The 24975-nt window shown below is 47.8% G+C and overlaps 1 protein-coding gene across 1 annotated transcript in view; it reads right to left on the bottom strand.

Annotated features, from left to right (window-relative positions):
- KANK4 (KN motif and ankyrin repeat domains 4) overlaps nt 1-16861 on the bottom strand; it is a 45777-nt gene extending 28916 nt beyond the window's left edge. The window contains exons 1-5 of the mRNA XM_011941101.1: nt 16773-16861; nt 7926-9803; nt 6188-6299; nt 3018-3236; nt 957-1044 (exon numbers count right to left, since the gene is read on the bottom strand). Of these exons, the coding sequence (XP_011796491.1) occupies nt 957-1044; nt 3018-3236; nt 6188-6299; nt 7926-9803; nt 16773-16788 (2313 nt within the window). The 5' untranslated portion in view covers nt 16789-16861. The remainder of the gene's footprint in view (nt 1-956; nt 1045-3017; nt 3237-6187; nt 6300-7925; nt 9804-16772) is intronic.
- Nucleotides 16862-24975: the final 8114 nt, after the last annotated feature.

Here is a 24975-nt window from a genome sequence, read left to right as displayed (position 1 = left end):
ACCACTGCCTCACACTGCACTGCACACTCACACCACTGCACACTCACACCACTGCCTCACACTGTACTCTCACACCACTCACACCACTGCACACTCACACCACTGCCTCACACTGTACTCTCACACCACTCACACCACTGCACACTCACACCACTGCCTCACACTGTGCACTGTACACTCACACCACTGCCTCACACTGTGCACTCACAACACTCATACCACTGCACGTTCACACCATTGCCTCACACTGCAAACTCACAACACTCACACTACACTCACACCACTGCCTCATACTGTGCACTGCACATTCACACCACTCACACCACTCTCACCACTGTGCACTCCCACCACTGCCTCACACTGTGCACTGTATACTCACACTGCTTGAACCACTGCACACTCACACCACTGCCTCACACAGCACACTCACAACACTCACACCATTGCACATTCACACCACTGCCTCACACTGCACACTCACACCACTGTAAACTCACACCACTGCCTCACAATGCACACTCACACCACTCACACCACCGTACACTCACACCACCTCACACTGCACACTCACACCACTGCCTCACACTGTGCACTGCACACTCACACCACTGCCTCACACTGTGCACTGCACACTCACACTACTGCCTCACACTGTGCACTGCACACTCACACCACTCCACACTCACACCACTGCCTCACACTATGCACTGCACACTCACACCACTGCACACTCACACCACTGCCTCACACTGTGCATTGTATACTCACACCACTGCACACTCACACTGTTGCCTCACGCTGCACATTCACACCATTCACATCACTGCACACCCACACTACTGCCTCACACTGTAAACTGCACACTCACACCACTGCAAGGGACTAAAGTCACCCTGGCAGAGTTAACGTCTTAAACACAAGGGAAATCTTTACAGGACAATGAAAAATTAGAGTACCAAGTGCTGGTCCGTGGTGGTCCCAGTTTCTGGCAGATGCTGGCTCAGTGCCTGGCATGCATTAAGAAATTCTTCTGAGGGTTTATATCTAAAGAAAACAAATATATATACACACATATTTACATAATCATTCTTCATGTTGATAAACAAGACTTTCACTCTCCTCCTCTTTCACATCTCAGCAGCTCAAAAATCCAACCCGGGCAACTGCCCTAGGAGGGGGCGTGCTTCAGAAATCCAGAGTGACCACAGTGTGTGCTGATGTGACTTGGCTTCTGAACGCTTCTGAAGATGAGCCAAGTGTGTTGCCCATTTAATCCTGCTTTTGTCAGGGGCTGGGGCCGATAACCAAAGCATTTAGGTGGGGGGTCATGGTAGGGGGTGGTGGACAGGCCCAACTGCATTTCCTGGCATGCTGGGAAGGGGAGGGCTGTCTTTCTGACTTTGGACCAAATATTTTCTGCCTGGGAGGCTGCAAAAAAAAAAAAAAATCAAAGAATCCAATCCATACCAGAAAATTTCTTCGGGTTATTCTTCCATGGAGGACACCATAAGCACTAACAGAGTCAGTAATATGAGACGCGTTGAAGCTGGGGTGTCCACAGTGACAAGCACTCTTCCCGTATTAGTCCGAAGGAAGGCTCAGCACCAAGAGGCCTCAGGTGAGGCTTAAAGACACTGGACACAAAGAAGCCGACTCACTTGGCATGTCCTTATCTTGCTGCCACATTGGAGCAGCCCTGACCTGGGTGACAATAGGCTCCCGTTCACTGTTCACCACTCCTCTGGCAGCCAGGCTGGAGATGGTGATAGTGATGATAATGGTAATAACTGTCTTGTTTCTACCATTTACTGAGAGCCTAGTCTGTGGGAAGTGCTGTGCCAAGCATTTACTTGCTTTTTCTCATGTAGTTCTCAATCAAACCTATCAAGTTGCTATTATGCACATTTGACAGATGAGGAAACTGAGGCAACCACAGCTCAAGGACTTTGCCTAAAGTAACACCGTGGCAGAGGCAGGAATTGAGTCCAGGTATGCCTGACTCCAAAGGCAATGGTCTTCTTTTCCTCCCATATGACCTCCTACCACTTTACTTCTATTATTTTTTCTTAAAAAATTAAATACTATAATTAAAATAGAGATAGAGTCTCACTCTGTTGCCCAGGCTGGTCTCGAACTCCTAACCTCGAGGGATCCTCCCACCTCAGCTTCCCAAAGTGCTGGGATTACAGCTGTGAGCCATGGTGCCTGGTTGCTCCCATCACTTTAAAAGACATATCACTGGCCAGGCACAGTAGCTCACACCTGTAATCCCAGCACTTTGGGAGAGTGAGGTGGGTGGATCACAAGGTCAGGCGTTCAAGATCAGCCTGGCCAACATAGTGAAACCCCGTTTCTACTAAAAAATACAAAAAAATAGCTGGGCATGGTGGTGGGTGCCTGTAGTCCCAGCTACTCGGGAGGCTGAAGCAGCAGAATCACTTGAACCCAGGAGGCAGAGGTTGCAGTGAGCCGAGATTGTGCCACTTCACTCCAGCCCGGGTGACAGTGCAAGACTCTGTCTCAAAAAAAAAAGACATATCACTTTAACAGCCAGCATGGTCAACAGGACAGGCAGAAAAGCTTATGGATAACGATCAGAAGGACTGGGGCTGGGGTCCCTGCTCTGCTGGCTGCATCCCTGCACTTCTCTAAGTCTCTGTTTCCACATCTGTACAGTGTGGCGGTCACAATAACTTCTACTCGGCAGGACTGTTGAAAGTCATATATAGGATACTTGTAAAGTCCTTCACAGTTTCAGCGCTAGGTAAATGTTGACTTTATACGTAGACACCGGCTGTGACAGTACATTCCACGAAAGCAGGAGCCATATATCTGCCTCATTTAATCAGTGCACAGTGTGGGCATGAAACTGAGACTTAAACAACACTGGCGAGTGGAAAACAACACTGGCGAGTGGATGGGTACATGAATGAACAAATGATCGCATGAGCGGGTGGATAGATGCCCTTGCCCTTTTTCAGAGGAACAAGTGCCCACGTTTGTGTCCATTTGCTCACCTCTCAGCCTTGGAGTGGGGGACTTCTTCCCCAGCCCCACTTTCCTGGGCAGCATGGCAGGCGCCCTCGGGGATGCCCTGCCCAGCCTCGCAGGTGAGGTGGGCGTCTTTGACATGCCTGTGGTCTGGGCCATCACACTTCTTCTCAGCCTCACTGTCAGACAAGTCCTCTGGGGAGCTGTCCTCACCGCTGGTCTCCTCACTCGAGGTGGTCTCATACCTGGGGTAGGAAACAAAGGTCACTCATCCTGTCTTTCCTGCCCAGTGCCCATGTCAACACCAGTGAGAGCTGGGTGGGCCTCAGGTAACACTCCGCAGCTTGCTAACCTCCTCCCCGACTCTCTACACCTGCCGGCAGGGTGACAGGCTCCCAGGAATCTTAGTGTCAGAAAGACATGCAGTCTTTCTGACTGCATGGTGCAGGGAGGCTATTTGGGGATACTCAATTAACTGTGCTCATTGTCAAAATAATTAACTGTGCTCATTGCAGCAAACCCACCAGTAGCCTGTCCCCTCATTGGTTGATGCATTTGGTGACCCAGACAGGCCATCCAGCGTTCTCATGAAAGCATTTGCTTGTGGAATCCTAATGTTAGGTCTGGAGAGGGGCCCAACTCCAGGCAAACACCCCCACCTCCACCCTGAGTTCGCCAAGTTGCCTGCAAATCTTCACATCTCTGGGTGAGAGCGAGTCCTCCCTTCAGCCTGCTCCAGCCCAGCTTGCACCTGGCAAGGCATGAACTCCTCCACACCTACATCCAGCGCTCCGTGGGATACCCCAACACAACATCTGCCTGTCTTCGCTGCAACCTGTTTGAACTATTGCTTGGAGCAAAAAAAGGGAGAGCACAGGCCACTTGACTCATGGTCCTCTTTCCTGGTAGTGACCCTTATGTTCAATGATAAGTGACTCTGTTGAGTTGGCAGACCAGAGGCCAGAGGCCATGGAGGAAAGTCCTGGAAGATTTATTGACTCCTCTACTGATATTCAACAGGAGATCCCTGATGGAGAATGCTGGTGGTAAGATGATTTCAGGTTCTTGGGCCACTGGACACAGCCACAGGGACTGGTGGCCATGGCTTCCACTGAACCCCCTAAGGACCCTTCTCTGAATGGTGGCCTCTACATAAAACCCCTGTGCTCAATGGATTTGCAAATCCAGTCTGCTCCCTGGTATGCTTATATTCTGTCTCACTTAAACCCTAGATATTTCTTCCTCTATTATGCAGGAACAACCTTTCACGTTTGTGATTAACAGAGTGGAGGGCATATTACATTTCCCAAACAGTACTCATCTTGGAACTGCTTCCATAAAAACTTTGCCTGGAAGTTCACTTATTCATTCAACAGGAATTTATTGAGCACCTACTATGTGCTGGGGCAGTTCTAAATCCTATACCAAAGTCCCTGCCCTAGTGGAGCTTATATTCTAGTAGGGAGAGTCAGAAAATGAACATGTAAACAAATACTACATTCAGGTGGTGACAAAAAAAATGAATAAAATAAAAAAGAGCCATGGGATAGAAGGATAAGAGGAGTGGCTACTTTAATTAGAGCAGAAGTTCCTAACCTCAGTGGTACATTAGAATCATTTGAGGGTGTTTAGAATTCCCAGTATGTGGACTGCACCCAGACTGATTAAACCAGAGTGTTCAGGGAAAGGACCCAGACACTGGGATATTTTAAAAGCTCCCCTGGTATTTCCAGCGTGCAACCAAGGCTGAGAATCACTGCACTGGAGTAACAAATGCTGAGGAATGTCCAGGAGAGGAGGACTTTAGCAGGGAAACGGCAAGTGCCAGGGCCCTGAGATGGGCCTGAGCTCAGCCCATTGGAGGGAGGGAAGGAATGGCAGTGGCAGAAACTAAGGCTGAGCAGAGCCATGATTTGGTTCTTCTAGGTTTGCATGCAGAGTGGGGACCGCTGGGGGAGTTTAAGCTGGGGAGAGACATGACCTACACTAGGCTTTGAGATTAGGCTGATTCTCCTTTTCTGTACATGAACTGTAAAAGCACACAATCCCATGTCAGATGTTAGTGGAAGTGGGAACAGCAACTCGCCTGTGACACCCAGTTTATCATTTCTTTTTCTTTTCTTTTTCCTTTTTTTTTTTTTTTTTTGAGACTGAGTCTTGCTCTGTCGCCCAGGATGGAATGCAGTGGCACCATCTTCGCGACTCACTGCAACCTCTGCCTCCTGGATTCAAGCGACTCTTCTGCCTCAGCCTCCTGAGTGGCTGGGACTACCAGGTGTGTGCCCCCACGCCCAGCTAATTTTGTATTTTTGGTACAGATGGAGTTTCACCATGTTGGTCAGGCTGATCTTGAAATCCTGGCCTCAGGTGATCTGTCCACCTCAGCCTCCCAAAACGCTGGGATTACAGCCATGAGCCACCGCACCCGGCCCCGGTTCATCATTTCTGACGTTTCCACTTGTTGGCATTTAATGTCTTCCCTTCTGGTGTGACTCAAATTAGCAGGGATTCTGAGCTCTCTGGGCAGCTTTCAGGGTTTGGGCTTCCACACCACCCTGTGCTTCCTCGCCTAACAGAACTTATCTCAGCACATCAGCATTTCATCTTTACTTCTGTTATCTGTGAGCTAAAGGCAGGGACCTTTATTTATTTGACTTTTCAATCTCCATGACCGAGCGCACTGTTGGCATTTAATAAGTGTTTGTTGAACATTCAATTCTCTAGAATATATAAGGTTTTGTTCATGTTCTAAGTCAATAGTCTAGTTGTTTTTCTTTATCCCCAAACACTTGGGCTTGGCTTGCAGGAAGTTAAAGGAAGAAAAAAATTAAATGGATGAAATTTGAAGTTCCATGAATTAACAAAGTTTGTTACTAGTTTCAGTTTTATGGTTCAAGTTAAATGCCTTCCTCTAAGGGCCCGTATTCCCCCAAAACTCCCAGAAGCCACCTGGAGTCCTGGCCCTGGGGAAGACCAAAGCCAAGACATATTAAAAGCAGAGGTTCCAACAGACCACCACAGCTGGCAAGAAGCCAAACACATGCAAACCCGAGATGGAGTTTTAAAGGGCCATTGAAATTAATTCCCTTGAAGAGGAATGAAAACCAGATGCCTCCCCCTAGGAAAAGAGAGTGTGAAGGACAATAGCAGGAGAGGTAGCAAGAAAGGCAGTCTGAGCTTCACAAGCGATGCTTACCCACCGTTAACCCCAACAAACTGAAGGTTCTTTTTGGTTCCATTACCTCCTGCACGGAAGCCATAGTCTTTCTTTTTCATTATGGATTTAAGGCTGGTCGACGGGGAGATCTCTAGGCAGACACAACATCACAGGTTAGAATGATCTTGGGGATGCATGGCAATGTAGCAAAACCAGGATATTACTTTGAGGGGACAAGGGCTGCCGGTGTGTGGAGAGGTAAGGAGGGACAGGGAACCAGATCATGTAAATCAATGTTCTGGGGACCTCTTGGGGGAGCCTTGCTTTCTGCTCAATGTCAGGAGAACTGTCTCTGTTAACGATGCCCCTCTAGGTGTGGATGAAGAACAATGTGGCATAGGTGCCACTGCTGCCCCTGTCTTATGGCTGGGAAATCTGAGGCCCAGACTTGCTCAGTGAATGGCAGTGCAGGAGAAGAACTTAGGCCTCTGGACTCATGGTCCAGCACCCACTTCTGCTCAAGGGCATCTCGGTGGTCCTTCCTGGCTCACAAGTGCATGTTGACACTAGGGTTGCAGGAGTGGTGATGACACTGTGCTCACAGTAGACACACGGGCAAGGACACAGATCTTGCATTGTGCTCAACAGGACAGGAGGCGGTTCCCAACCAGCAAGGCTAGAACTAGCACTGAAACAATGAGAAAGCAGCCAAATCGTGATTTGTGGCAGGAAGCAGACTCGCATGCTGCCCAGCAAAGCAAAATGTGGTTCCACTTTACCCAACAGTGAAGAGGGTTTGATCTGTTACAAGAGGAAGTGCTGCTCAGCCAAAGGGCCCAGTTCCATATGTGAGCAGCACTCAATCTCCTGCCCCAGTACACACACAAGCACGCACACACACACATGCACGCAGAGAAAATATTCAGTGAACTATACCAGATATCAATATAATGTTCCTCCAAAACCAGGCTATAGAGAACCTCTACTATGCAAGAACCAGAGAGGAACACAGGAATGCAAAAGCCCAGGAAGAGGTTTGGAGTCCACGCAGCAGGGCCATTCTTGGTCCCAGACACTGCCTTTGCACAATGCAAATGAGAACAGCCCCCTCTGGGTGGATGCAGTGCTGCAGTGCAAGGCTTGGCAAATGGAGTGTGGGCTGGCTTTCAACTTTCATTTGCCCTCCCTGGCTGCCATCTTTGTGCCCTGTGCTATCCATACAGCTGTAGGCAGTGGCCTCACAGTCAGACCCAACCTTAGAGGAAAGGCAAGAGTAGAGGTCCCGAGCCCCCACTGTCACACACATCAGTTTTTATTCCACTGGGTTCCTGGAAGTACTAAAATCTTTTTTTCTTTTTTCTTTCTTTCTTTTTTTTTTTGAGATGGAGTCTCGCTCTGTCACCCAGGCTGGAGTGCAATGGTGTGATCTCGGCTCACTGCAACCTCTGCCTTCCAGGTTCAAGCGATTCTCCTGCCTCAGCCTTCCAAGTAGCTGGGATTACAGGTGCCCACCACCATGCCCGGCTAATTTTTGTATTTTTGGTAGAGATGGGGTTTCGCCATGTTGACCAGGCGGGTCTTGAACTCCTGATCTCAGGTGATCTGACCACCTCGGCCTCCCAAAGTGCTGGGATTATAGGCCTGAGCCACTAATCCCAGCTGCTAAAATCTTTTTTAAAACACATTAATTAATATAATGAAAACCTTGTTCCCTCTGCCTCATCATGTGAAGGAGAAAGGGCTCCCTGTCTCAGGCCCCTGTATTGACAGTATTTACCCATCGGCGGGGAGGAGGAGGAGGCCGGTGGCTCCTGGGGTGGGGGAGCCTGGGCCGAGTAGGCTGACAGCAGTAGGTTGAGGGAGCTCAGCAGCTGGCTCTGGATGCTGCTGAGCTTGGAGGCCGGCTGCTTGATAGCGTTGGCCAGCTCTGGGTACCCGTGCTCCAGGCAGTTCCACTGCTCCTGCAGGAGCTCCTGGATCTTCTTCACGTACTGCCCAATAGTGGCATCCGTTGGCGAGCTCGGTGGCCTTCCCGGGCGCTCCTTCCCTGGGAGATCGGAATTGGCCTCCTCTCTCCCTGCTGGGGGAGTCTTTCTGTCACTGCCCCACAGAAAGCCTCCTGCTCCCCTGGTTCCTCCCTGAGGGCCTCCTTCCTGTTCAGTGCCTGCTTCTTCAATCCTGAGTTCAGTGGAGAGGAAGCTATGTACAGAGGGAGTAAAGACTTGCGTGGGTCCCTGTGGCAGTGACAGCTGGGGCACATGTTCTGCTGGGCTCTGATCCCCTTGTTTGTGACCATCTGGCCCCCATAGGAGGCCATTTTCCTCTCCTCGGTGCCCCCAGCTTTCAGACTCCATGCTGCCTAGAAGGTTGACCTCAATGCCCTTGTCACACGACTCCCGGGTCAAGAGTCCATGGACAGGGTCAGTGTTCACCATGGCGTCCGTCTGGCCCTGAGTGTCTTTGGTGTTCTCTTGGTGAAGCTCTCCTTCCAGTTGGGCTACAGTGAACTCCAGCTCTCGAATTCTTTGCTCCCTAGCCCTGATTTCCTCTTCCTGCTGCTGGAGGGCAGCTCTGACCTGCACCAGTTCCTCGGTTCTTCCAGACAACTCTCCCTCCAGGGCCGAGACCTGCTGTTTCAGGCTGGAGATGCTGCCTGGATCCACCCTGGCAAGGCCCAGGCTTTCCTCCGTCACTCTGATGCCAATGCTTCTCACGTCCACCTCTACAGGTGGCGGGGGTGGAATCTCACTGATGTTGAGCTCGATTTCTTCCAGGAGGAGCTCATTCTCAGGGATGGGTGATGGCAGAGGAGGAGGGCTTGGTGTGGGGGAGCCAGAGGTGAACACCACCTCTGCTTTTCTGGCTTTGTGTTCGTCTTCCTTGTCCTCTAGACCTACAAGCACATTCTGGAATGAGGAAGGAGGGCCTGGGAGAGGGAGGTGATTTGGAGCCTTCACCGTGCCCTCTGGAGGCTCGGCTCCCTCCTGGACCAGCTCCAGAATCTGAGTTGATGCTTGTGGGCTGGAGCTGTGGAAACCTGCCAATCCTTCTGCAGGGCCAAAGGTGCCATCGCAGACGCTGCTTTCACCCTGAAGGGGAGGGAGGGCAGGAGGGGCAGGAGGCCCCAGGCTGAGGCCTGGCTCCTCAGAAGCCCTGCTGTGCAGCAGCGTGGCAGGCATGCTGGATGCTCTCAATAGCTGGGGCCGTCCACTCCCAAGGGTGACCTCGGCATCCTCTGGGTCAGCAGCTTCCAACTGCCTGGTGGCCTCTGCCAACAGGGCCCTCCTGTGGTAGCTCACCTCACTCGCGCTGGTTGAGGCCTGGGAGGCATTACCAAGCGGCAGTGACTGGGTTTGCTCCTGTGTCCCAAGCGATGCCTTCCTTGGCACCACTGGGGACCAGTTTTGGGGCGGCGGGGCCGTGGGGGGATGAGCCCCGCTGTCAGGAAGGCTGAAGTTTCGGGGCAGAGTGCTAAACTTGGCCTGCTTGGTCCTTCTGTGGATAGGAATTCTTTTGATGGTGTTTCCCTTCTCGATGTCATCCACATACTTGAGGAAGTCCAGGTCTAAATGAAAGCCATATGGGGTCTCCACAGAGTAAGGGTGCCTCTTCGGAGGGTCTTTCTCTTCATCCCCCTGACAGGACTGGTCTTTGGCTGGGAGACATAAGACAAGTTAAAAAAAAAAAAAAGCAAGAAAAAAGCACAAAGTTAATTAAGCATTACAGGGCGATGAGGCCTAATATCTCTGATTTTAACTTAACACTATCACATGAGACTTCTCCTAAATGTTATAGCCTCTAAATTATGCTGAGATGCTCAGTCTTTTTGGCTGTACTGGGAAATCATCTTATTAAATCAATGTGTACTTAGCCAATGTCTGCAAGGAAACAGGGAGGGAATGGTTTCCAGTTTGCAGTACCTCATCTGGATCACTACTGGGGAATCTGCCTGCAGACTGGCAAAACAAAATGGTCTCGAACTGCTTTTCTGGGTTTGAATCATATAATTGCTGAACTGAAGTGGCCAGGAATTTGCCAAATCAGGGTACTAATTGGCAATTACGGATATGGAAGATTTTGAAGGATAAGATACACAAGTAGTTCAGCAGTAAAAAAGAAATCTGCAAAAAACAAAACAAACAAAAAAAAAACCCTAACTTGCATGACTCAAATTGGTAGGAGTAAATCTTGCTAAAGCTGGAGGTATCAATGAGTTATGTCTTTTACATTATTTAAGCTTGTGCAGATGCCTGCGCCTCAGGTATGCACAGATCAGAGAGAACTGGAACAAGTAATCATGCACGGCCTACGCTCTTTGCATCTGAAAATTGCCTAGTGGTTAACAAACACGAAATTCACTTTCATAAACCCATGCCAAGTAAGAAAACACCTCCTTTGGTCAGGAACTCAGTGAAGAGAGGAAGGAAGGAAGGAAGGAAGGGAGGGAGGGAGGGACGGACGCAGGGAGGAAGGAAGGAGAAGGGGAAGGGAAAGAGGAAGGGGAAGGGGAAAGGGAAGGGAGGGGAAGGGAGGGGGAGGGGAAGGGGAAGGGAAGAAGAGAAAAAGAAAGAAACCACATTTTTCACACACTGGATAAAATGTGGTAAAAGGGCCAATTAATGTCAAAAGGGACATTGGTATCCATCCTCCAAGAAGAATGGGACTTGACTTTCCAGGGCAACCCATACCCTGGGGGGCCATCATGATGAGGAAGTTCTCCATTACACCAAGGTTCCAGGATCTCCTTGCAGCATCCACCTGTTGACTGCAACAGAGGACACTGGAAACAAGCCAGTCCTTCAACTATCTGCATCCATAGGGGCCTGTTGCCAAGCAACTTCTTCTTCAGGTTAAATAGTCTTTGTTTCTTCGATGTTCCTCATGTGACATGCCTAATTACCTCTGTGACATTCTGCTAAACAGTCTGTGAAAATATTGAGCTCAGGAGAGAACATTAGTGGAGAGTACAGAGGTTCAGAATACAGATTCTAGAGCCTGGTCTAGATCTCTGCTGTATGACCTTGGGGAAGTTACTTAGCCTTCCTATGTCTCATCATCTGTAAAGTGGGAATAATAACAGGTAAAATAAGATTATTGTGAGGACGGTCGGGTGCGGTGGCTCACGCCTGTAATCCCAGATCCCTGGAAGGCCGAGGTGGGTAGATCACTTGAGGTCAGGAGTTTGAGACCAGCCTGGTCAACATGGTGAAACCCCAACTTTACTAAAAATACAAAAAGTTAGCTGGGCGTGGTGGCAGGTGCCTCTAATCCCAGCTACTCAGGAGGCTGAGGCAGGAGAATCGCTTGAACCCGGGAGGCGAAGGTTGCAGTGAGCCGAGATTGCACCATTGTACTCCAACTTAGGCAACAATAGCAAAATTCTATCTCAAAAAAAAAAGAAAAGATTATTGTGAGGACTAGTTAATTAATAATAAAGTACTTGGGACAATGCCTCACACATGATAAACATTCAGTTTATCTTTGTGGAATCCCAGAATGTAGACAATGGAAGCCCCATAATGGAAACTGACTTATATGACTCACTGCTGGTCTCCACAAACATGTTGTGACTGGTTGATTGCTTGGTTTTAAGGGTAGTAGGCCCTAGGTTAAAATTATAAAATAGCTGTGATTCAATTCACTTACCTCAACTACCCATTTATAGAGCACCTATGTGCTAAGCTAGATCCTAAGGACACCAAGATGAATCAGGTTCAGCCTCTGCCTTCAAAGGATTTATGGTGAGGCAGGAGAGACACGAACACATACAATGCAGTGAGATAAGGAGAGTAACAGGTGCATGCTCATGGTACAGGCTTCTTCCCTGACTTATTTTTCTAGTTTCTGCAGAATTATCTTTTTTTGGACTTGGAGACCAATTTTTCCTAGGTAGGAGAGGGATGACTTTACACAAAAGTGACATACAACTGGGTGATAAATGAACAAATAGGGACTTGCCAGGAGAACAGGAGAGTAAAAGACATGGTAGCAATTTATCTTCAAGATGACCAACACCAATTCCTACCCCCTTTGGACAAGCAAGCTAATTTTATATTTAAAAGTGGAGTCTACCTTTCCAGGTCTTTGAATCTGGGCTGGCCTGTGACTGCTTTAACCAAAAGAATATGGCTGATGCTCAGAGATCTTGAAGACTAGGTCATAAGAAGCCCCATAGCTTCCACCTGGCTCTCTTAGAATGCACACTCATTGGGAAGCCAGCTGCCATATAAGAAGTCCACCTTCCCCGAGACTGCCATGTTGCGAGGAAGCTCAAACAGCCCCACAGAACAATCAAGTGGAGAGAGGGAAGGAAATGCCCAGCCAGCCCCAAGCAGTTCCAGTCATCCTAGCCCAGAAGCCACGCATGAGTAAAAAAGTCTTCAGCCATCATCTGACTTCAACTACAGGAGGGACCCCAAGTGAGAATCACTGAACTGAGCCTGTGTTAATAATAAATTACTGTATTAAGCCACCAAGTTTTGGGATGACTTGTTATGCAGCAATAGGTAGCCAAGACAGAAAATCTAGTTCTCCACAGAGAATGTGCAAAGGGATGGAGGGTGAAATCACACAGTATTTCAAAGTTCTGTAAATGCAGCTGATATGGCCAGTACTTAAAACATGGTAGAGAAAGATAAAATTGGAAAGGACAGCAACAGCCAGATCATAGAGCAACTTGTATACACGCGAACAAGTTTTGACTTTACGCTCTAGGTGATGGGAGTCACTGAAGGGTTTTAAACAAGGGAGTGACTTGGTTGAATGTGATTTCAAAAAGAGCATCTTGCCAAGGATTAACAGAAAGGCAAACTAGAGGCCCCAAGATCAGCTGGGAGGCTGCTGACATGATTAAGGTGAGAGGAGCTCAAGGTAATGGAGGGAAAGGGACAAGTTTAAAAAAGTTGTAAATGGTGGCATTTCCTGGGGCACATTTTCCTTCCTTCCTCCCTCCCTCTTTTCTTTCTTTTTTCCTTTCTTTCTTTTTCTTTCTTTCTTTCTTTTTCTTTCTTTTTTTTTTTTTTTTTTGAGACGGAGTTTTGCTCTGTCGCCCGGGCTGGAGTGCAGTGGCCGGATCTCAGCTCACTGCAAGCTCCGCCTCCCGGGCTTACGCCATTCTCCTGCCTCAGCCTCCCGAGTAGCTGGGACTACAGGCGCCCGCCACCTCGCCCGGCTAGTTTTTTGTATTTTTTAGTAGAGACGGGGTTTCACTGTGTTAGCCAGGATGGTCTCGATCTCCTGACCTCGTGATCCGCCCGTCTCGGCCTCCCAAAGTGCTGGGATTACAGGCTTGAGCCACTGCGCCTGGCCTCTTTTTCTTTCTTTCTTTTTTTCTTTTCTTTCTTTTTCTTTCTCTCTTTCTTTTTTTCTTTTCTTTCTTTTTCTTTCTCTCTTTCTCTCCTTCCTCCTCTCCTCTCCTCTCCTCTCCTCTCTTCTCTCTCTCTCTCTCTCTCTCTCTTCCTTCCTTCCTTCCTTCTTTCTTTTCTTTCTTACAGAATTTTGCTCTTGTTGCCCAGGCTGGAGTGCAATGGCACAATCTTGGCTCATTGTAACCTCCGCCTTCCAGGTTCAAGTCATTCTCCTGCCTCATTCTCCTGAGTAGCTGGGATTACCGGTGTGTGCCACCACACCTGGCTATTTTTTTGTATTTTTAGTAGAAACGAGGTTTCACCATGCTGGCCAGGCTGGTCTTGAACTCCTGACCTCGGGTGATCCGCCTGCCTCAGCCTCCCAAAGTGCTGGGATTACAGGCATGAGCCACCATGCCCAGCCGACTCACACAATTTTTTAAACCAACTTGCTCCCCCACCTTCCCGTACCCCCACAAAGAAACACATTGGCAATTTTAGTAAATGAGAACAATATCTTGTATTGCTCTCCATTAGTTTTCCAAGTTGCACTGGCTATACTCTTAGACCTACTGGTCTGCTCAACAGCCCCCCGGATTGCAAGGACAGGCCAAACAGAGAAGAGATATTTATCTAAAGTAAAGTAGAGAGCAGATTTATGACCTAGAAGGCAAAGAGCTCTCCTAAAGGAGAGGCTGCATTATTTATCTGCTTATTGCCTCAATTCACTAGAAATGTACCGATTTGCCCAACGGCTTCTGGGCACAGGTCCAGAGCACAAATACAATCATAGCATCAAATAAGAAATAGCAGATTTAAAGGCAGAATCTTCCACAAGGGAGAGGAGGGCAAGTGAGGCTGAGCAGCTATCAAGGATGACAGGTTTAATAGCAGGTTTAGTAGGTGCTTTCCTAAGCTAGCGCACGTACACACACACACACACACACACACACACACACACACACACACACACGGTGATTCATTATGCTGCCTTGCCTGCCACCTGCCACTCTGCATTCTCCTCTTTCTCCCAGCACAAGAGGAATGCTGGGCTTTGATGAAGGAGCTTGAGCTGATAGGCTGAGAGACTGCCCTCACAAGCAGCTCTGCTCCTGTTCATTCTACCTGGTGGCAGGTATGCGAGAGCTCAGAATTCCAGGCACTGGGCCAGGGTGGGAATCAGTTAGAAGGACCTGACTCTGCTCAAAATGAAATTCAAATGAAATAAACCAACGCATGGCCAACCTGGCTGGATTTGAATCCTGGCTGTCATCTCCCACTTGTGTGATTCTGGGCGAATTGTTTCATTTCCCTCTGCCTCGATTTCTCCATTTGTAAAGTGGAGATAACAACACCTAACTTACAGAGTTGTTGTCATTATTAGCATGAATGCACTAGAGAACACAGCCCAGAGTAGACACTCAATGAAGGACCGTAACAGCAAGGGTGGGCAGGTTCTGAATGCGGCAGAGAAGGATTCACTGAGCATGTGCTGTCTCCCTACAGCTCAAGAGGGAATGAGAGTCCAAGAAAATATTTCTGGAGAAAGTGGGAAAATGAGTCTGGGGAGAAGAAAAAAGAAAGATAGAGGAGGCTCAGAGCTACCTGGAATTCCCTATGGAGTCTTGCTTAAGAGTGCAACAGATCACTAGACCCTTGTATAGGACCTGCAAACACAGTCAGCTTCGGAGTTACACACAGACAGGAGAAAAGGGAACTTGAAGGGGACAAGGTAAGGAGGGAGAACCACAGTAATTATCTGAAGGGACAAGTGAAGTGAAGCAGGTGAGTGAACCAACTAGAGGCGTTTAAAGTGTGAAAGAGAAGTTCAAAAGCCTATATTCAGTCTCTGAAGTAAATGGGAAAAACTAGAGAGAAAGTGGCTGAATATAAAGCCATAAAGAAGAGGAGTAAAATGAAACTCTTCCAAAGGCCAAGACAGGGAAGGAAGCCTTCCCCTCTGGGAAGGCTTGTCCCTATTCTGGGAGGCCCATGGCTGAAAGGAGGGAGCCTTTCTTGAGCTCATATGAGTGGTCACGTGGACAGCAGACCTCCCCAGTGTGCTGAGAAGGGACTGAGAGGCAGCTGGGCTGACAGGCCCCTGGGGCTTTTGAGGGAATGAGTGGGTGTTCTGTGGGACCACTGCCAGGGATGCACTGAAAAGGCAGCTCTCTGGGGAGAACGACAACTATTGAAATATTGAAATATATGGGAACTGCATTTGGAAGAAGAGGCAGGGCGGGAGCTGATGTCAAGTCCCTAAGTCCTGCACCAGTGAAGGCCCATGTGATTCAAGGGGAATTAGAGGCTCTCTGTTTCCTGATGTTTGGTGATCTAGAAAAAAAAATTCATTAGAAGTCAGGAGATTGGGGTCTAGACTGTGGCCTTCTGCAAGTTTCCTGGGGACAGGAAGAGAGGAACATTCCGACATTCATTATGCTAGGTAGTTGTTACTCGACAACTTTCCATGCATTCTGTAATTTAGTTCTTTACCAACCCTATGAAATAGTATTAATACCGTTTATAGACAAGGTGTGGTCAACTGTTTGCAAAGATAGTGACAATAATATCCAACCCTTGGGGTACTCCCCTACCACACTGACACTAGATGTGGCCTTATGACTCGTGTTGGCCAATGGGTCAACAGCAATATGACATATGCAGAGATTGGGACATTATCTGCACATTGGAGTCAGTCTGTTCTTGTGTTGTGCTTCAACTCTTCTGCCACCATGTGAACAAACCCTAGCCAATCTGCTGGATGATGAGAGACACATGGCCAAGTCACTACTGATATCCCAGATATGTGAGTGTGGCCATTCTAAGTCATCCAGCCCCAGCCAAGTTACCCAGAAGCCCATGGACATGTGAATGAACCCAGAAAAGATCAGCCATGCCAACCCAGACCAGAATAATGGCCCTGCTAGCCCACAGAATCTTTTGAGAAATAATTAATGTCTTTAAGTCACTACATTGTTGGGCTGTTTGTTACACAGCAAAGCTAACTGATACATGTGAGGATTAAGGATCAAAGACATTAAATGACTTGTAGAATCACTTAGGTATGATTGGAGGCTCTTTCACCATATTGTGCCTCTTTCCTTGGCTAGGGCTGGAGATACACAAAATCTGAAATACATGCTTAGCCTATCAGCACTGCCTGTTTGGGGGTATCTCCTGTAAGCCTTTCCTAGGCTATTTCCAGGATTTGTGGCAACAAATTCTTTCCCAGCCCAAGTGCTTATCTTAAAACAGGCCCTACAAAGCAGCCTGCCTACCATCTGTCTTCTCCATCTTTGGAGCGCTGACCCTCAGTGTCTCAGGCACTCTTCATCAGATGAGTCTGTAAAACTTGTTGGAGAGTTCTGAAAGAAAGGAGGATACAGAATTGGTGAGTCTCGTTAGAGTTTGAATAAGTATTGGGGAAACATAGCACTAAAGAAAGTAACACCCATCCCTGCCTTTCTCCCAGGGTGCCCATGAGCTCACAGTCCTCCAAGGAGGAAGATTAAAAACCTGTACACATTTCTAGAGCCCAATTCTGAGTGTTTCTTCACGGAATATTAGCAGTAGTTGAAATGAAAAGAAGTGGAAGTATTTGGTCCAGCCGTCTTGCTTGGCAGATGAGGAAACTGAGGCTGAGGAGTTAATTGCTCTAAGGTGTCTCAGAATATTCGTGAAGGTGCTAGTATCAGACCCAGGCTTCTGATACCAGCACAGGGCGCTTTCTGTAATCTCAAGAGTTGAAATCTACCTGTCCCCATCCTTGGAAGAGACTTATAATCCACTTTGTGAAAAAGCTGGAATCAGAGTACCTATAAATGATGTGTGACATGTCAATCAAACAGAAGATAGAGATGAGATAATTTCAAGTACTGACAGGGAGCTGATACTTAGAGGTGATTTCTAACCATGGGCAGAACAAGGGGAAGTTCAACCTGGGTGGCCCGAAGACATGGGTAACTATTCAAGCAGAATATTGCCCTGGCTCTGAATTAGTGTGCCTTGAGGTTTGACCATAAATTCTCCCCAAAGTTTTAATCCATTTCCAGGACTCTTTCTTCAAATGGTAAACATCCTAGCTCCTGCCCCCATTACAATAAATCACCCAGGAAATTGGCTTTTTATGATTGTAACTCCACATCCATCAGAATAATGAATTATCTGTGACACCACAGCAGTGGAAGCCGGGTTGTTTTAGGAATTTCAATGTACTTGACAATGAACTCCAGACCAGGAAAGTGAACCAGTGATGAGGGAAGGATTGGGAGAAACTGAGAGTGAAAGAAAAGGATGGTGGGTGGCCTCCAGAAACCAAGGATGGAAAAAAGGAATAAACAAGTAACTAGAGAAGAGGGCTGGAAAATACGAGGCCCGTCAAATAAGAGAGAAATGCCGAAGTTTGCCACCAGAAAGTTTAGCACCACTTCTTCCTGCGAGTGCTGCTTCTGCCTCATCTCCTCCAGCCCATTTGCCAAGCAGCTGCCAGAGAGGCCTTGCTCTATCCAGGTGGATGGAGCCCCAAAGGGCAGGCATGTTTTCTAGAAGCAGAGACACTCATTGCAGAAGGATTGACACACTAAGTACTTTGCTTACCTCTGAGGCAGCAAGCAGTGCACCAGCACATCCTGGTTTGTTGAAAACTAAGAGCTAGAGAAGTTAGGGACAAGGGAGCTGAGAGTGAAGTGGTCTTGCAGAGGCTGAGAGTGGCCACCAAGGAGGCAGACGGTGGAGAGGTGTGGAAGGTTCTAACCTGGGGTGAGGCAGGCTTGCCCTTGTTATAAAGAGAAAGCTCCCAGGCAGAAAATACCGCTGGCATGCAGAAGGCAGGGGCAGGTGAAGCCTGCAGAAGAAGAGACTGAGGTGGCAAACCCTAAGCTTGGCCCTTCATCTCCACCATCGCAGCCTCTCCTGCCCCTGCTCCCCTCTCCCTCCCACCCCTGTAACATTACTAAGCGACAGGCAGAGCTGGGAGTACTTGACATTCATGAATTATCTCATGCAATCTTTACACCATCACCCAAAGAGGATTATTATTATTCCCATTTTCCAGGGAGGGAGACTGAGGCCGAGAGAGTTGGCAGGGCTGATCCACGTCACTTAACAAGCAAGTGTTGCAGCAGGATCTGCCCTCAAGTCTAACCAACTCCAAGCCTGGGTTGGGAACAAAAGTGATTTGTAAACCTTTGTCCACCCTGTAAGTCAGCCCAGTTCCCTGACACTATGACTGATCTCTAGTTCCCTTTGTGAGGGGAAATGCTTCTGACTGGTGCTTCTCTGCCTCTCCCACAGTACACACAAAAAGCCTCTGGGCTTAGAGGAGAACTGCTCTCTTGTAAAGCCTCCTGGGCCAAACGAGAGCTCTGCTTCTCCAAGGCTGGAGAAGCTCCTACTGCAGAGAAGGGGGCCACCTGGATACAGCTGAACTTTTGGCTACGCGAACTCTCATCATCAGCCCAGGGACTTTTCAATCACACACCTAGCCTTTGGTTAGAATTAGGAATTCAGCCCGTCGTGTATCAGATCATATGACTTTAAAGAATTATTCTGCACACATTAGGTCAAATTTCATTAAAAATAACTCTGTAGAGACCTCTAAGCTTTCTCTTAGACTTGGATTTCACTAAAATTAATCATTTCAAGGCTACAGAAATGAAGTGGAGCTAACACTCAACTCTCAAAGGAGGGGGCTCGGCAATTTTTACTCTAAAGGACTCATAATACAGGAAGGAAGGAGGGATCTGTCATGTGCACAAGTCACCACTTCCAGCCCTGACTCCCACCCCCAGCCTTCTCCACTTTCCTCTGTGGTCCTCACAACAGACATCATGGAGTTTAGCTAAGGGAGTTTCCTTCCCGTGGGCAGATGCTCAATATAGTTAGGTTAGGTAAAAATAACTGCCACATCAACACATGCATACTACCTTGTTCGCAATAAAACAGAATATGAAAATAGCTTTATGGGACACAGTTCCCCTTTAAAATGGAATTTTGCAACTCTCTGGAGCATTTAAAGCTTTGACATAAAGCCATTTCTTTTGATCTCAGCTCACTGCAATCTCCGCCTCCTGGGTTCAAGCCATTCTCCTCTCTCAGCCTCCTGAGTAACTGGGATTACAGTCACAAGCTACCATGCCCGGCTAATTTTTATATTTTTAGTAGAGATGGGTTTTCGCTATGTTGGCCAGGCTGGTCTTGAACTCCTGACCTCAGGTGATTCACCCACCTTGGCCTCCCAAAGTGCTGGGATTACAGGGGTGAGCCACTGTACCCGACCATAAAGCTATTTCTTATCCATTCTGTTAAGTTGTATCCCCAGTGTTCAGAAGCTTTAAATACCTGGTGTTATTATGTTACTTTTCATTTGTTTTTGTCCCATGCCAGGGTCGAGGATCCAGAGTTAGGGCCCAACCTCTCTCCATAGCTCATCATATTCTAGATGTTTTGGGCATACATAGCTTGCTTCCCCTCTAGCTCTTCTGCCCTACTTATCTGTAAGCTTGTGAAGATCAGAATTCTTGCACGTCTTGTTCCCGTGTCACCCCCAACTCCTTATGTCTAACTCATAGCAGACACTCAGTCCATGGTTCCCAAATGAACAAAACAAAAGGAGCAAAATTATCTGTCTTCAAAGGGAACCCATGGACAGAAACTAACAGGAGCTAAGTGCTTACACTGGGAATCAGCTACTGAGTATAATTTCTCATTTCACCCTCATACAAGCAATCCTAGGAAACAGGAACATGTCCAAGTTACAGATGAGGAAACTAAGGCACAAAGAGTCCATGTGGCCAATCCAAAGTTACCCAGTTAATTAGGAGCAGGATAGCTTGTGTGACTCCATCATTCCACAGTTCCTTTCCAAGCCTATGGGGCGGGGTGGGGGGAGGTAAGGAGGTGAGAACCAAGGCTGACCATTCAAAATCCAGCAAAGAAGCAGTCACTTGGCAGACAGCGATGATAGTCCATGTGCAGCTACCAGGCCAGACTGGAAACCGTTCCAGCCGGATCTACCCTCAGTGCCTAGGAACACGGGTTTCCCCAGGTCAGCCCAACTCCTGTAGCATTTATCCACACCCTCTCCTCTCCACGCTTACTCCTTTTATGATGCCATTTTCAAGCTCATTTCTAACCTCAAATCCAAATATAAAGAGACCTTCCCTTACTTAGTCTTGAAACAAACCTGGTTCTGTACTTTTGTTCTCTTCAAACCTCTTTTTATTCTGCAATAATAAAAATGTGGTATTTCATCCCAGAGCAGGCTGCATGCCAAAATAAATAGCACCTTGGATTTCCTTGAAAAGACAGCTTGGCTCAAGTCTCAGCCTCACTGCCACGAGAATTCTTGGAGAATTCAACCTTACCAAGTCAAGTATTTAGCAAGGTAGTTCACCAAACAGCAACCCTGCCAATCCCTGCATGACCCCTTGCAAAGACAAAGCACTCTTTCCAAAAGAAAAAAAAAAATCACCCGTACCTCAGACTGATCATGCCAAGATGATGAGAGCTTCCTGTTTCCCCATCCCAGGACCCCAGCCTTTCAAGTGTAAATATTCCCTGTGCCAAGAAGCAGGAGGCATCTGACCACTGCTTCTAAACATTGAGAGGGCCGAAGCCTGGACACCAGGGGAGGTGAGAAGCACTGAGAAAGATTCTGCCAACTGAGTTCTCTAGCGGGCTCACTTCCTGCCGACCTGGGAAACAAAGAGATAACTCCTGCTCAATAAATGACACATTAACACAATCTCATTAACTCCGTTCCCACGTTTTTTGCAAGTGTCTGTCATTTTCGCCTGCATTGCAGTAGCTGAATCTGGAGCTTCACGAAGAAGAGAAAACAGTCGGGAGGAACACTGTGCCCACATTACCTTCCCTTGCATCCTCCCGCTGCATAGCCCACAGCAGGGAGGACTCATCTCCTTCCCAGAAAGCCAGGTTTGGGCTGCAGGGCGGGAGCTGATAGCTCGTGCCTTCAGCACAGCCGCGAGATAGCTCGTGCCTTCAGCACAGCCGCGAATGTTTTGCAGCTGTTAAAGGACTTGTCAGGTGATCCTTGACCTTGCTGGAAAAGCAAATACTGACTTCCTTTTTGCTCTCGGGAATAGGTGAGTGGGATCAGAAAGGAATTCACTGCTCAATAAGCCAAGACTGGATCTTGCAGAAAGAGGAAGAACTCTCAAATCCTTCAACTGGAAAGTTAGTTCCCAGAGCTGCCATCGCTTCGGAGGAACACATCTAAAGATATCCAAACAACACACAGTCTTCCTTCTTGACATCTAAAGACATCCAAACAACACACAATCTTCCTTCTTGACCTCTAAAGACATCCAAACAACATACAATCTTGCTTTTTGACTCCTCCGAATCTGGCAGCTCATCTGAGCAGCTATAATTAATTATGAGCTCCTTCTTCCTCCCTGCAGCTGATGTGGCTCATTAATGAATTTGTTCCTAATGAGGACGTAGCCTTCTTAGAGTTGAAACCCTTCAGTAGTGCATCACTTTCTTCCTGGCTCTGCTTTAGAAACATCCTTCCCTACCCCGTCCTGGGGTCCCAGGACCACATGAAGCCTCTGATCATTAAACAAACGGAAGTCTGTCGGGGCAAAGCCAGGACAGAAACAATGATCAGTAAATTCCTGGGGCTGGACTGGCAGCTCCTTATTCCTGCTGCTCTACCAATCTGCTGCCCTAGAGCACCAAAACACACCCAGTTCTGGCAGGAAGGAAAAAGCAAGGAAGTACCTGCTGTGACAACCAAATTACTGTTCAGTGGATCCAGCTCCAGGCAGGGTTTCTAACTGCAGCGCAGACCAGAGACTCCAAGAGGCAGGGTGCAGGAGCCAGGGAGCAGGCAGCTGCCAGAGGAGCAAGGTTTCAGAGTGTCCCGGGCAAGCACAGTGGAGGATCTTCCTACAGCCCAAAGCTGCTGCAGTTCTTAGGAGCAGAGACAGGTGTGAGGTGCAGGCACCAAACTCCACACTCTCCAAACCCTGTGCTGCTCTGGGACCTGAAGGAGCGGGGGTGGTCCAGGACAGACCAGGAAAGCGTCTGGGTTCCTTTATGCAGACTCAGTAAAAGGATTAGAGAGACATTGTTCCTTCACCTCCTGGTGCTCTACCCAAGCGAGGCTGTTCTGGGAAATGAAGCCTCACAGTAAGACAGATCAGATGCAGCCCTGACCTTCACTGACACTGACTGTCTGGATGTGCCTTCCAAGACCAGAGCAGGTTCCTGTCTAACCCATGCTGAAATTGATGCTGGCAAGGAGTGTCACCCTGAAACACTGCCTGCATCGAGCCTGGTGCACTTGCAAAGCACTTTCCGTCCTGTGTCCCATTTATCCTTGCATCAATGCTTGAAGCAGCCAGACCAGGGACGAATCTCCCCATTGTAAAGGTGAAGAAAATGAGAGACAGTCTAAGTGGTTTCCCTTGAGTCATCCAGGAGCAAAGAGTCCTGGGGTAAAGTTCTGTGTTCTTCCCATTGCCCTGGATCAAGTTCCTCACTTTTCTTGGAAGATTCTAGAGACTCTTGCTCAAGATGGAGGTTAGGAGACTTTGCAAAGTACACAGGATGACATGGTGGTAGGCAAGTCTATGGAATACCAACATTACTTTTCTCAGCTGGTAAAAGTATTTTTCCAGTTAACTGAGTACGCAGACCCATCATCAGAATAAAAAAGAATCCAAAGTATACCTTGAACTTTAAGGGTATTGAAAAATATACTGCGGAGCAAGCTGCTTCTCTGATACACTTCAAATGATCATTGACCATCCTTCTAAACTGGCCAGAGAACAGCTGGAGACACACAGCATTTCTCTAAGATGCAGGCAGAAGAAAAGCCCTCCATGTTACCAGGTCCGACACCTTTCCAGCTACCCACCCTTCCCCTCTGGTCTATCTATGTGAGCAAGATAAGCACTCTCTTTCCCTCTCCCGGGATAAATTCTTCCTTATCCAGGACAGAGAGGTGAGACGTTTCCTTCAGAGCAATGCCTTGCCTACAAGACCCCACCTTCTACCTGGAATGCTGTTCACTTTCTCTGCCTGTCCAGTTCCTCCACTCAGACATCCCCAAGTGCAGTGACCATCCTTCCAGCTGCCACTGTCCCTGTCTGCCTGCTACTGCAGCGTGTGGCATCATATTCTAACTGCTGCTTCTGCATTTGTCTCCTGGTCAGCATCACAGACTGACTGCTCTGTAAAGTTTGTGAACTGAACTTATATACAATCCCTGCAGCTCTGAACGTAGGTGACCTCTTCAGCTACTTTCTTACTTGTCAAGGGAGCACTCTGCTATTCCCACAGCCTCCAGGCCTCTTATCAGATTTTAAAAGACTACAGAATGAGGGAAGGTAATATGGGTTGAGTATCTTTTATCCGAAATGCTAAAGACCAGAAGTTTTTTGGATTTTGAATTGTTCTGGATTTTGGAATATTTGCATATACATAGTAAGATATCTTGGGAATGGGACCCAAATCTAAAAAGGAAATTTATCCATTTCATATATGCCATATCACACGGCCTCAAGGTAATTTTAAACATAATATTTGAAATTATTTTGTGCATGCAACAAAGTTTTGACTGCACTTTGACTGTGACCTGTCACACGAGGTTAGTATGGAGTTTCCTACCCGTGGTGTCATGTCAGTGCTCAAAAAATTTCAGATTTTGAGGCATTTTAGATTTTGGATTTTCAAGTTAGTTCTACCTATAGTAGTCCCGGCAACAGTGCCACCAGTCAGCTTGGATCTGATGCCACACACACACACACACACACACACACACAAAAGACGCACCCATCCACACATCTACATTCCCTCATCACATTCCCTTGACTTATCCAGACCTCCTCCTTCTGGGGAAAGGCTTGCATGTTTTGTCCCCTCCAAAATCTCACGTTGAATGTGACCTCCAATGTTCGAAGTGGGCCTAGTGGGAGGTGTTTGGGTCATGAGCTGGATCCTTTTTATTTTATTTTTTTTTAGATGGAGCCACCCAGGCTGGAGTGCAGTGGCATGATATCAGCTCACTGCAACCTCCACCTCTCAGGTTCAAGTGATTCTCCTGCCTCAGCCTCCTAAGTAGCAGGGACACAGGCATGCCTGGCTAACTTTTGCGTTTTTAATAGAAATGGGGTTTTACAGTGTTGGCCAGGGTGGTCTTGAACTCCTGACCTCAGGAGATCTGCAGGTGGATCCTTCATGAATGATTTGGTGCCCTCCCCATGGTAATGAGTTCTCACTCTCAGTCTTTTCCCTGTTTGCTTTCCACCATGATTGGAAGCTTCCTGAGGCTTCACCAGAAGCAGATGCCAGCACTATGCATCTTGCACAGCCTGAAGAACTGTGAGCCAAAATAAACCTCTTTTCTTTATAAATTACCCAAGTCTCAGGTATTTCTTTATAACGATGCAAAATGGACTAACACAGGCTCAGTTCTTGGGCTTAGCATGAGGTGCTGGGACAGGCACTGTG

This window comes from Colobus angolensis, unplaced genomic scaffold (genome assembly GCF_000951035.1).
Source record: "Colobus angolensis palliatus isolate OR3802 unplaced genomic scaffold, Cang.pa_1.0 Scaffold102, whole genome shotgun sequence".
NCBI classification, from domain to species: domain Eukaryota; kingdom Metazoa; phylum Chordata; class Mammalia; order Primates; family Cercopithecidae; genus Colobus; species Colobus angolensis.
Note: the sequence above shows the minus strand (reverse complement) of the source record. Positions and strands in the feature narration are given on the sequence as shown.